A 12,893-nucleotide genomic window follows, 5' to 3' on the forward strand; every position below is an offset into this window, starting at 1 on the left:
TTACCTACTGGCGGTCGCCAGTAGGTATATATAGTTAGGATTTTTTTCCTATGGGATTTTTGAAAATTCTATGTTGAATAACTTTGGCGTTTGAGGACGGAATTGGCTGAAATTTTCTGGAAAATGGAACATTTTGTTTCTGAGCAGCCCCTGAAAATTTGGGGGGGGTTCGTCAAGCGGGGGCCGAGAAAAAAGGGGGGTCCCAAAACGTGTTTTTAACATTGAGTTTTCCATAGGGCGGTCGGACTCACTTTTAGCTCGAACGGCTGAATGGATTTCCACGAAACTTGGCAAAATTGTAGGGACTGGTAGCCCGATGTGCCTTTGCTATGTCTCAAGATATATGCTCCAGTGGTTTTTACGAAAATTAACTTTGAAAAATATATATTGGGCTACATTGGGCTATATATATGTTGGAGCCCAAATGTAGCCCAATGTAGCCCAATGAAGCCCAATGAAGCCCAATGTAGCCCAATGTAGCCCAAAGATGGCCGCCAGAGACAAAAAAAAAACAAATGTAGCCCAAATATCAGCCAGATGTAGCCCAACTATAGCCCAGTGACAGAATGTCCCAGAGTGTTTTAAAGAACAACTAGAACGCTAACAGTCTTACTTATGACAAAAGTATGGCACACCTGAAGTCATCTTGATTGGAATAAAGTGGTAACACTTAATACATTTAATTTGAAAAGGAACAAAATAAGGGGTTTCATTTTGCCATAGAAATGTTATATATATATATATATATATATATATATATATATATATTCACTGAAAAAACCATAGGTTATAGACCATATATAGTTAGGAATTAGCATTTACAAAACCTTGAAAATTCACTGAAAAAACCATAGGTTATAAACCATATATAGTTAGAAATTAGCATTTAAAAAAACTTACTTTACTCACACAAAACCATTGAAATTCCATATATAGTTAGTTGTACTAACTATATATCGCGCACCCGCAATCCACTGCTGATCATGTCACATATTACATCATGACATGGTCAGTGACATCACTGATGACATCACTGATGACATCTCAAATGACATCACTGATGACATCACTGATGACATCTCAAATGACATCACTGATGACATCACTGATGACAACATCCAGTGACTGTATGTTTCTGTAAAGTTAAATATGTCTTACATATTGAAGAATGAGTGGATGTAGAAGTGTCTGAACAAAGGATTTAGTAGGTGCATGACTGACTGTATGAGTGAGTGATTAAATGTGTCTCACTGAGTGCATGGGTTAGTGACTAAACTGTCTTAATTTGTGCATCATTATGTCTGTTGTTCTGTAAACTGCTGCATGTGTTGATCAGTAGCTATATGATTAACTATATGGGTTATTGATTGGTTGCCCAAGTATTTGTATGGGAGACTGAGAGTGTGTATGGGTGGCTGGGAGGTGTATGACTCTCTGCATAGATGTATGGGTTCAAAAGTGCATGTGGAAACAGCTGTATGGGCGGTTGACTGTGTGCATGACTGTATTGGTGAGTGAATAGATATCTCAGTGCTACATGTCAAAGTAAGTACATATGTAAAATACAGTACATGTGAGAGTTGACATATATAAATAACTGTGCATAAGAGCCAGTGAATGTGTGAGTGGCTGTATGGATCATTGTGAACTTGTATCCAGGATTGTATAAGTGAGTAAATATGTTTTAGTATATGTTTGAATAAGTAAGGTGTGTTTAACTGTATAGTTAAGGAAATGGAGGTGTGATTGATTGTTTGCATGACTGACTAGGTGTGTGTGTAACTTCATGGATGAGTGACAATCTGTGAGTCTGTGTTTACACTGAGTGTATCTAAGGTTATATTAGAGTCTGAAGAGGTTCATCGTATTATCACATGAATGATGTCATCAGTGATGTGATCAGTAATGTCAAATGAGATGTCATCAGTGATTTCATCAGTGATGTCATTTGAGATGTCATCAGTGATGTCATTTGAGATGTCATCAGTGATGTCATCAGTGATGTCACTGACCATGTCATGAATGATGTAATATGTGACATGATCAGCAGTGGATTGCGGGTGCGCGATATATAGTTAGTACAACTAACTATATATGGAATTTCAATGGTTTTGTGTGAGTAAAGTAAGTTTTTTTAAATGCTAATTTCTAACTATATATGGTTTATAACCTATGGTTTTTTCAGTGAATATATATATATATATATATATATAGATATATATATATATATATATATAGTTATAGTTATATAGTTTCGGACTGTTACAAGTCCCTGGTCACGCTCAACAAACCAAATATATATATTAAACCAGCACTTGCAAAGCCAACTCGTCTGACTTTATTGAGCTAACAAATGCACATCACATGTATTCATGCCTTTGTGTGCACCTGCTCATTATTTCCAGCTGCATTGACTTTGCTCGATCGATCACCTTGTTTTAAGAGTTCCTTGAGTCAAATAAATATCATTAGCTACAAGTGCTCTAAATATTAGAAAAACTTTGCAGATGTTGAAGATGCGCAGCAGGTGTCATTGTCATAAAATATTTAGTGACTTAAAGTGTTAGACGTCATGTACTAGGCACCGCTTTGAAAAAGGTCGGGTCATTTGCCGTAGACAGTTAAATGTAGTCTACATTTATTTGTGCTTATTATGCAGAGCGTAGCTTAAAATGGAGAGAGTGCAGGAGTATTTTGTAATCAAATGCTGCACATTACCTGTACTCCATCCAACAACTCAAAGTGAACCAGAAGGCCAGATGTGGTTATTCTTGTTCAACAACTCTCAAGAGTAGCTACCATTACCTGGAGTGGAGTTGCTGCTTTGCTGCAGATTAAAAAGCATACACAAAATGACACACATTTCAGGCAACTGGAAAGCGACGGCAGAAACCTTGACATGGCCCAACTTCACTGAGGATAGTGTAAAGGATAGATTATTCAAGAAACATAGCAGTATTTCCAAATTCCGCCATCATGACTTAAAACTAGGCCTGGGTGGCAAATTCCGTTCCGCTCACAGAATTTGGGCAATTTGGGTTATTTCCACGGAGAACGCGGAAATGCCAAAAATGTTGCGATCCGACGCTTCGCGGATTTTTTGCTTGTTAGCGCTTTCAAAATGCCTGTACGCAAGATATTTCTCCCCGAGCACGCAAACAGCATTCACGAACAGGAAAAAAGCATCGCTAACGGGCAGATCAAGCAATTTCGCATGTTCACTGAACTTTTGCATGCTCGCAGAGATCATTTTACCATTTTGCAGAGCTTTGCATAGCGCGACTACGCAAATTCCACCCACCCCTACTAACAACATTGGTATTATGACACTTGCAGGCGTTGAAGGACCCCTCGCTTATTCACCTATTATGACTTTGCATTGATCTATAAGGCAGAAGAATAGCTCAGAGAGCTGACCTCACATTGATGACATAATATGGTGGATGGAGGTCCTGAGATCTATTGCCCGAAGGGGTACACTTAGCCGTCTGTTCTGATCTGAGTGCCTCAAATTGGGTACTGAATACACCTGTTATTTAAGTGCTTAGACAGGGAAACCCAAGTGATTATTATAACAGTAAGCCCGAGAAGAATTGTGTGGTGTCCACCGGGACAGTTTAGCAAGAAGCTGTCACCTCGGGGGGAACTACGACTCATCTGCTGTAGTTTTTGTGGAAGCGGTCACTGGTGTTGGGGGAGTGACTCGACTGAAAGAGAGGAGTTACTGTTTTGGAGGATACGTCACAGATGTTCAAGGATCCACTGTATTGCAACTTTTGACCAGCACGGATCAAAAAGCTGGTAGTTTAACACTTACAAGAGATTATGCAGTGCTTGTTGATTCACCTCCTAAAGTGAGGAGTTGATCTTAAATCCAGTAGGATTTCTCAGACACTTGAGTACAAGCTGCTGGCAAAATGCAATATGCTCTACTGAGCTCATCATTCTGCTTCCATGCAGGGGAGAATCAGCTTTAAGTTCTACACTGAGTACTATAATTCGAGGAATTTGTTATTTCCATCGTATATCAACCTGTGGAGACTGTACACACATGGGGGTGTTTGTACTGTGTATTTGCAATAATTTCATGACATTTGCATATCTCGCTTGGCTTTTGGATGACCATCTTGTTAGGCTGTCTCAAACAAACAGCAATATGGCGGTGACGCTTGGGGTCAGGTTCATCCTTGAGTCGTGACAAAAACATCTTCTAAATGCTTGCAGCAATGAAAATCGTTACTTAGTGCACCTTTCAGATGCAAAATAGTCTGTCTTGCTTTGCGTTGGAACAAAATCCTTGGCGGACGAATGATAAAACAAATATCCAATAGCAAATGACCCAAATAAGTCAATCACTAAATTGGTTGACTCAAAGCCCACCCTCTGTTTATTGTAAACAATAGGTCTTACAGAGAGCTGTGCTGTCAAGCCATACCTAAATAGAACCATCTTCCAGTCTCATACGAAGGTGCTCAGTAGTATATCAATAATGCGCGCCATGAATTAGCAGTTGACTCATTTGAAAACCTTGGCTAGCTGTGTCTAGGAGTACAAATCATATGGGTTTAGTAACTTTAAGAAGGATCTGGGTATAATTTTAGTTGTGTAGTAGTAAGCTACAAATACAGAAGTTGTCAGTCAGTGTTAAGAACAATGCGCAGTTCTTGTGGGTGCTATTGTTCTGTGTAACAAACAACAAGAGAGAAAGGGAGAGGAAATCACTCTTCTTCCCCTAATAAATAATGTCAATCAACAAAAGAGTGACGAATGACGCAAACAAAATAATTAACACAATAACCAAGGGTGGGGCAAGTGTGCAGGAAAAAACCTCTGTTTTTTTTTAAAGAACCCTCACTCACCAACCTAGTTGGTGACATGTTTCATCATCGGGTTCCCACAAGGGAGACAGAGTGCCTCCCTGGTGTGCTGCGACGCCTGAACTACAGCGGAGCGGGATTTTTTTGAACAGTATATCAGTGCAAGGAAGTGGTGCAGATTTAAAAGATGGCAAGCTATACACAGAAATAATTTTAATAGCAGGGCAGCCAACAGTCATTAAAATCAAGTGAAGCGGACATGTGCTGGCCGTAAAAGTGAGCCAACTATATCCTGAATTTAAAGTGGATGGGTGGTCATCCACTTTAAATTCAGGATATAGTTGGTTATTGTGTTAAATATTTTGTTTGCGTCATTCGTCACTCTTTTGTTGATTGACAGGTGCTATTGTTCTGACATGGCTCTAACCACAAACAGCAAAGCTTGCAGATTGCTGCGACACTCATTTATTTTACATTTTTATATATCGCTGAGCAGTCCCAGGGGAGACAGTGATGAACAGAGTAGGATGGAAAACCTTTTACAGTTTATGGAAGTCCAAAACAGAACATTATCATCCATTAAAAGGGATCGTAAAGCAGAGATTAAAATTAAGACAATTTTATTTCATTCAAAATAATAAGCAACACACATGATTAAACATGATTATGCATTTATTGAGGTGCATTATAGTAATAATACATTTAGAAATGCAAACAATGTAGACTAGTGACATATCACAGAGGTATCAGTGTCAGCAGTATGACCAAAAAAGTGATCTGTAGTTGTCACACCTGAACATGCTTAAGGTGTAGAATTTCAGTAGAGCCAGGATTATTAGGTCATGTGCACCTGAGAATGTGGACTCTGAAATATGTGAAAAGTCAATGACAAGTTTGATATAAGTAGTGTTCAGATTTAGAAAATTCTCAATCAAGAAAATCTTGATGCCCAGAGTCCTAATGCCAATAAAAAGGTCAGAAAAATAAGCATAGGAAAGAATAATGTATGGGCATAACCCGGCAAAAAGGGGCAGGTCCAACAAGTAGCATTCTGTGCTCACCGATAGCTGCAAAGTAAACTTAACATAGAAACACAATGATTTATGCATGATCTAGGCATACTACAAGCCACACATTGTAGCTGAATTGATATGTTCTTTATCCATGTGCACCTTTTATCAAATCGGGACCCTAGAAGGGAGCGGGCCATCTAATAGTAGATAAATGATTTTTTAAATAAATGGACAGAGATATCAAAACGAATATTCTGAATTCTTGAAGTTAAGACTCTACGAATAACAAGATCAGCTTGACTGCTGACCTTGTGTTTAATATAAAAGTGATAGGCTGTACAGAAATTCTTTAAGATGTCGTAATGTCTCTCATGATGTCAAAACAAATAACAGGTTTAATTGAGGCATTCTTCACTACCATTGCGGACAACAGTATACACGTCTGACTCAAGACCAGAACTTTATCTTACCATAAGCAGCATTTATCAGAGTAGGTTGTAAAATATTGCTCTTATTGTATTTTTAAAAGATCATAGCACATTTATTTGTACATATGAACTCTGCTGAACATGTTCATTTATTTCAGTGCCTTCAAGCTTTGGAATTCCTCCATGCAAACCAGGTCATTCATCGGGATATCAAGAGTGACAACATTCTCCTTGGGATGGACGGATCTGTCAAACTGAGTATGCCTCTTCCTTTAATTTCTTCTCTTGCAGGTGTCTTTTTTTTACTTTTTGAGAAGTGTTTTGGGAACATCTCCTCTTGTCCTGCTTTTTTTGCTCAGAAACTGCACCACTGTTGTCCTACGTCCTCTGTGAAGCTTTCAAGCCTTGAGCTTTGTCCAGTCCTTCAAATTGTCATTGATGCTTTTACCATCGCAATCTGATATCTGCTCGAGATTTTTAAAGGAAACCGATCTGTTCTGTCGACCTCTATCCACTATGCTGTAGCCATGTTCAATATTTCCAGTTTATTTTTATTTATTTTGTTTTATATAGCGCTGACTACACCCGGAGGTATCAGAGCGCTTTACATTACACATACTTTAAAATAAAGCATTATCTCTCAGTTTGATTTTATTCCAAGTTTAGTTTGTTGAAGAGGTTTATTTCTAAAGTGTTTGCAATTTGTATGTCTATTGAAGAAACAAGTGCATTGTGTTTGTATGCGGCTTACTGATATAGACTTCTAGCTTGTAGGTATGTTTTATAACCTAATGGTGCTCACTGAGTCCCCTTAAGAAAGTTTGAAGACTGTATGTAGTCTCTGCGAGTCAAAGTTGTCTTACCTGTGTAAGGAATAGCGCATGCTTTCTGGCCCCTGCTCAAATGCAATTACATATATTCGCTACAAGGCAAACTGTATTTAAGAAGATATACTTAAGATTTTAGATTTAATAGCATTCTGCCTCATCTTCTGATGTGATCGCCTTTTAAAATGAGCGCTTTTCCGTTAGCAGGACCTACTACAATCCTAAGAAAGGGGCTCGTTGTATAGCTTATGTAGAAGCGACATTAAACTGGCGCTGCAGATAGTTTTAGAATGACTTGCAGCGAGAAGGCAGTTTATTATACCTCTTTGTCATTTGATGATGGATGTTGACAGTTACTGGTATGTTGTATTCAAGATATTATGTGACCTGGGAAACCAGTAGAACATAGAGATCTTGAGTGGATATAGAATTTGGTTGCCTCATCTTGATGGGATTTCTTTTTTGTTTTCTTTTCATTATTTCCTATGTTTCATTGTAGTTATTTGTGTTTTTTTATAGTTTCATTGAGGTTACTATGTTTATTTGTGTTAAACATAATAATTGTGTTATACTTCTTTGTAAGGTTTTGTAAACTAAATCATAATAATTTGCAATCTCTAAATTGAAGGGACTATAAGGAATTTCTGACCTATTATTAATTTAAGAGCTCAAAAGAAAAGAGGGCTCTCCTTGTTCTCCCTGTCCTCATTTTTAAAAGTTCTGCAGTAGGTGTTTTAACCTTTGGGACAGACCTCAGGATGTCCCGACAGCATAAGTCTCTTGCAAGACAAACTGAGGCAGCCCTAGCCCTTCACAGGTATCTTTGAAAAGCAATAGAATTTTTGAATATTGTTCTTTTAAAAGGGGAAACTGAACATGATTGCAACGTTTGAAATGCAACCTATATTATTGTGAGAATATATAGGTAACCACGATTCTTACTTTTTTCATGAAAAATGAAAATAATAATTTTTAGCAGTGTGTCAAATTATCTGTAATTTCCAGCATCTTAAGCCTCCTTAAGCATTTTGTCATGATGACAATGTTTTTAGTATCACTTATTGGATTTATTTCAGAAAATGCAGCCCTGGCTTTGCTTTTTTTTTTACCTTTTTTTTATCTGAACAAACATTAACAGGTTAAGGAAAATCTAATATATATAATATAAATGCACACTCTCAAACTCTTACCATCTGAGCTGGAAGGGGTCCAGCAATCGGCTAAAAATAATATAACTGTCAGGCACAATGCATGAAACAGCAACATCCAATGACATCAAAGACCCTGACAAAATCATTAGGCACTCCCAAAAAGCCGTAACGTCATCGTCTTCCCCCTTACAAAGTAGAACAAGAATTATATATTTATCCGTGCATTAACCCTATATACCCATGCACGCACCTGTAAACTACTCACACCTAGGAAACATAAGCAACAAAAAAATTACAACCATAAAACATTACAGCCATCTAGCACAAAATCTCACATGCGGAGCTATACTTTGGATTTTCCATGGTTGTTCCATATACTGCCATCTTCTAAAGTAAACTAACTGCCACAATTTAGCTAAGTCATGGGGCTCCCCAAATACAGATCAAATTGTTATCTATGTATTGAGGTTTACATCACTGGCATTAATTGTTGGACCACCTCCCACCATACTCATCATATACACAGACTTGGGGTCTCTAGCGCATGGGGGCATAGGATCCTACCTATATCTCATTGACGAGACCTAACAAGGCAGAAAACAGTCTGGGCGGGATCACGTATGGCAGTTCGGAGTGGACTGTTCACATGAGAAGAAAGGTCAGTACTGATTTGCATAAGGTGGGCCTTTGACTAGAGTGGCACAGTGGGTTAAAAATTATGAATTTGAATGCTACCCGAGCAATTGACAGTGGTTAGACTGTTTGCAAGCATTCCTCCCATCACCTGTAGTGTGATTGATATACGGAGTGGTTCCCCTTTCCCCTTCAGAGCGATAGCCATTTCTGTGCTATTCTGCAGAGGTTCCCCATCTACCCAGATAAAGTGTTTCCATGCTTGAAGATCCCAAAAAATCCTGATCCTCATCTGCCTTATGGGTCAGTTACAATAAAGACTACTCTTGTTCAGGTCTTAATGCTCTCTAGGACGCCTTGGAACACAATTCACTATATTCCAATCTGAATGGCTCTTACACCATTTCTGGATTGTTACCTCCCTTACGCACTACTGCAATTCTTTAAGACTGATGCAGTTACAAAAAAATCTCTTCAACTGACCAAAGGTGTACTTTTAAATACTCGTAGCACTGACCACCCACTGTGCCACCCGATATGGTTTCCTCAACACTTTCTTGGCATATCCTGGCTTAAATACCATGTAACAGTTTCTACCCAACACATCTCCTCCACTTGGAGTGAAACTCACCTTAACCCTGATAACCCGACTGCTTTGTTTTGCTCTGTTATATCCCAGCTCATACATAGTTGTCAGGCCGAGCATCCACAACTTTGCCTTCCCTTGGTCATTTTGTTAGCAACTGCACATCCACCTTCACACCTCGCCTCATGCAGAGGTACGTTTTCACTAGTGCTGTGCCATCACAGCACATGTACAAACAGTGTTCAGACCCTAGAGGGTTCACCAAGATGGTTAAGAGCGATCAGAGCTCTTGTTGAGATCTAATACATATGAAAAGTATAACCCTTAGCTTTCCTACACCATAAATGTTCTCCTGAAGGTCCATTCTCGTCGTCACTAAAGAAAAGACAATCGACTTGAAAAAATCTCCCGATAGCCAGTAGGTGCTACTAATTAGCAGTACGTTTATTAGTATACCATAATTCATGAGGCAATAATAGTCCACTGCCATCACTAGTCTGGAGGTCTCAATACGTTTTCTCAATAAAACATTACCACAGTATACGTCTAAGAATCCTGTTGGTGTTTGGCTTACTGCAACCATGTATTGTGAGAATTTAAAAAAACAATATTAAATATCAGTTTGGTTCTTCATTTTTGAAGGAAAGGTCTCTAAGCCACACTACAGTATTGTAGCATGCCCACAGTATTTATAGGGTAAGGTATCAACTATGAGTAAACGTTAGCCATTATGTGTGTGGGAACTTTTCCTTAAGGAGAGTTCTGGGATAAATAGGTGTGTAGACCCAGATTTAAAGTATCCTTGGTAATTGCTATCCAGATAAGTTCAGAACATAACCATTGAGCTGGAGCAAATGCTAAATAAGAGACAGATTCTTGTAGCTGTCAAGTCATGGGAGGTTTCCTATCCAAATACTGCATGTTCAGTAAATTGCAATGGTAAACAAAATTCACAATTTGCTTTCAGTGACATATTTAACACTAAGGCATATCTATTTTCAGCTGACTTTGGATTCTGTGCCCAAATCACACCGGAGCAGAGTAAACGCAGCACAATGGTGGGGACGCCGTACTGGATGGCTCCTGAAGTGGTGACGCGGAAAGCTTACGGACCAAAAGTTGATATTTGGTCATTAGGAATTATGGCAATAGAAATGATTGAAGGGGAGCCTCCTTACTTAAACGAGAACCCTCTCCGGGTAAGTAGTCCTTCATCCTTCTTGTTTGTATCAAGTTACAAATGTTGGTAGTCCCTAAAACACAATATTGTGTTGTGACCAAATCAGAATTTGCCAATCAAAAGCAACCTTTAATTGTCATAATGAACATTCTTCATTATAGAAATTCAAAGAACTTTAAAAGGGCCATCCGGCTAATGATGTCACAATAGATTTCAAATCCCTAGCAGGCATCATCAAAGGAAGCAACATCCTAGAATGCCAACTGGTGGTGATTGCTAGAGATACAAGACAGGGCAAAGAACTTCTTTCTCTTGACTGAATGGCCCCTTAGATAATTAGGTTGTTGTTACCTTAAATAACTTTGTATTATGTATCTTAATACGTATTGGGATTTTATTTAGGGAACACCTAGCTTTGGACCAATGGAGCACTGAGATCGAGGATAGGGGCAGTGAGTCTGATTTAGAGGCTTGAGAAGGCTTGTCTTCTGGCCCTTTCATTTCTTTCTTGTACAGCAGTGTACATGCTTGATTCGTTTCAGATGCATCCGAGGGAGAACACAGAGCAATGTAAGAATTTCAAAATTCAGAATGTTTCAACTATGTTTAAATAGCTGCATCTACCAAGAAAGCTCACTTTTTGTCCCCATCTCTTTTCCTGTGCTTATCTCTCATAATTCTCATTCTTTGTAAACTCCTTTGAAGTATAGCGTTTTTTCATATTGCTATGATGCACCCTAGATACAAACTTCAATAAATGTATCAGCTCTTTGTCGCCTAAGTTACAGTTCAGGAGCCCCATTTGTTAACTTTCGATCATGGTAAACACGTGAGAGCCCTTAGAATATGTGGCTCAAATCAGAATGCCATTGTGACTCCCTAGATTACCAAGTGGGTTCCTACTTGTCAAAAACACTGCTGACTTTCTTATGCTATTATCAAGCTTCAAAGAAAGAAGCAAGCTGTTTTAGGCAGTATGTTTAGAGAATGCTGTTCAGAAGGGTTTACTGTAATAAAAAAAAGAATTGCATTATTTAAAAAAAAAATAGACATCTGAAATCAATTTATAGCAACGAAGGGATACATTTAACAAACTCTTAGATGGACCGGTATAGCGATGTTAATGATGTATTAGCTAGCTAACCTAATCATCTGCAGTCTTTTACTTAGCTCCATCGATTGCCACGTCCATCTTATTCATTTTGCCCTTCAGTTCTGCAGGCCAGTTTGTTTTATTGGGCACCAAGTTTGATGAGAATGCACCAACTCATTTATTGACCCTTCACCAATGGTCAAAAGATAGAGAGGGCCTACAGGCAGCAGAGAAAGAAGTTAGATTCTGAATTAAAGTATCTCTGCCTCATTTAGAGAAGGCTGATATTTGTATTTGTGTATTAAATAGTTCGAATACAAAGCAGAAATTCCATACAGAGATCCTATTCCATATTGAGATCCTATTCCATATTACAGGACTATGCTGTTAATTGTCAAACCAATTTCGAACTTTGGTGGGGGACGGAGGGGGGGTGAAAGTACAACAGTGCAAAGAGGTTCAGCAATTGTATATATATATATTGCTTAAAAGGCTGAGAGCGAGCAGGGTAATTTTGTGAAATGGATGTTTTGTCTGTGGATCAGTGCAGGAAATCCTTAGAAGTTGGACACAAGCTTTTTGAGTGATTTGACAGGCTGGGCAGGAAGGAGCTGGTCTCAGGTACAACAAATTATCTTTCACCACCAGAAGTGAGAGCAACCGAATTCGCAAGGTAATATTCTAAGATTGTGCTGCTGCGGACTGGCTTGAGGGTGCAGTGAGACGTTTTTAACTAACGTGGCCCGTGGCGGAAGGAAGGAGAGACCATGGTTAGGCTGTAGATGGATGTGTGAACTGCTGCCCTGGTTCATGCCATACAAGCATGTGTACAAATATACATAAGATGTGCCAACCTCCATCGTGTCCGTAGTGAAATTGGAAATGGCAAATGAAATGGTTGCCTGTGGCAAATGGAAGGACTTAAGGTGAGCTTGTTCCGCTAATTTTGTTTGCTTAAGTCTTAACATATTGAATAAGTTTCTTGATGATGAGGTGGTGGCTGATTATGTCAAGCATGAGGGCTGCATCAGGAGAGGAGAGGTGGAGGTCAGGATAATGGATAGATGCCCCTGACAAAATGGACCCCAAACTTGTGGGCAGAGTGTGCTGCGAATGAGTTAACGAATGCAATGGCTTTGAGTGCAGTCGAAGAGAAGTGGCTAAT

At 38.9% G+C, this 12,893-nt stretch overlaps 1 protein-coding gene across 1 annotated transcript in view; it reads left to right on the plus strand.

Annotated features, from left to right (window-relative positions):
- The window catches only part of PAK1 (p21 (RAC1) activated kinase 1), a 406,732-nt gene that overhangs the window by 378,793 nt on the left and 15,046 nt on the right, over positions 1-12,893 (plus strand). Inside the window, exons 13-14 of the mRNA XM_078658509.1 lie at positions 6,417-6,516; positions 10,458-10,654. Coding sequence (XP_078514635.1) covers positions 6,417-6,516; positions 10,458-10,654 — 297 coding nt within the window. The remainder of the gene's footprint in view (positions 1-6,416; positions 6,517-10,457; positions 10,655-12,893) is intronic.

Source organism: Lissotriton helveticus, chromosome 8 (assembly GCF_964261635.1).
Source record: "Lissotriton helveticus chromosome 8, aLisHel1.1, whole genome shotgun sequence".
Lineage (NCBI taxonomy): Eukaryota > Metazoa > Chordata > Amphibia > Caudata > Salamandridae > Lissotriton > Lissotriton helveticus.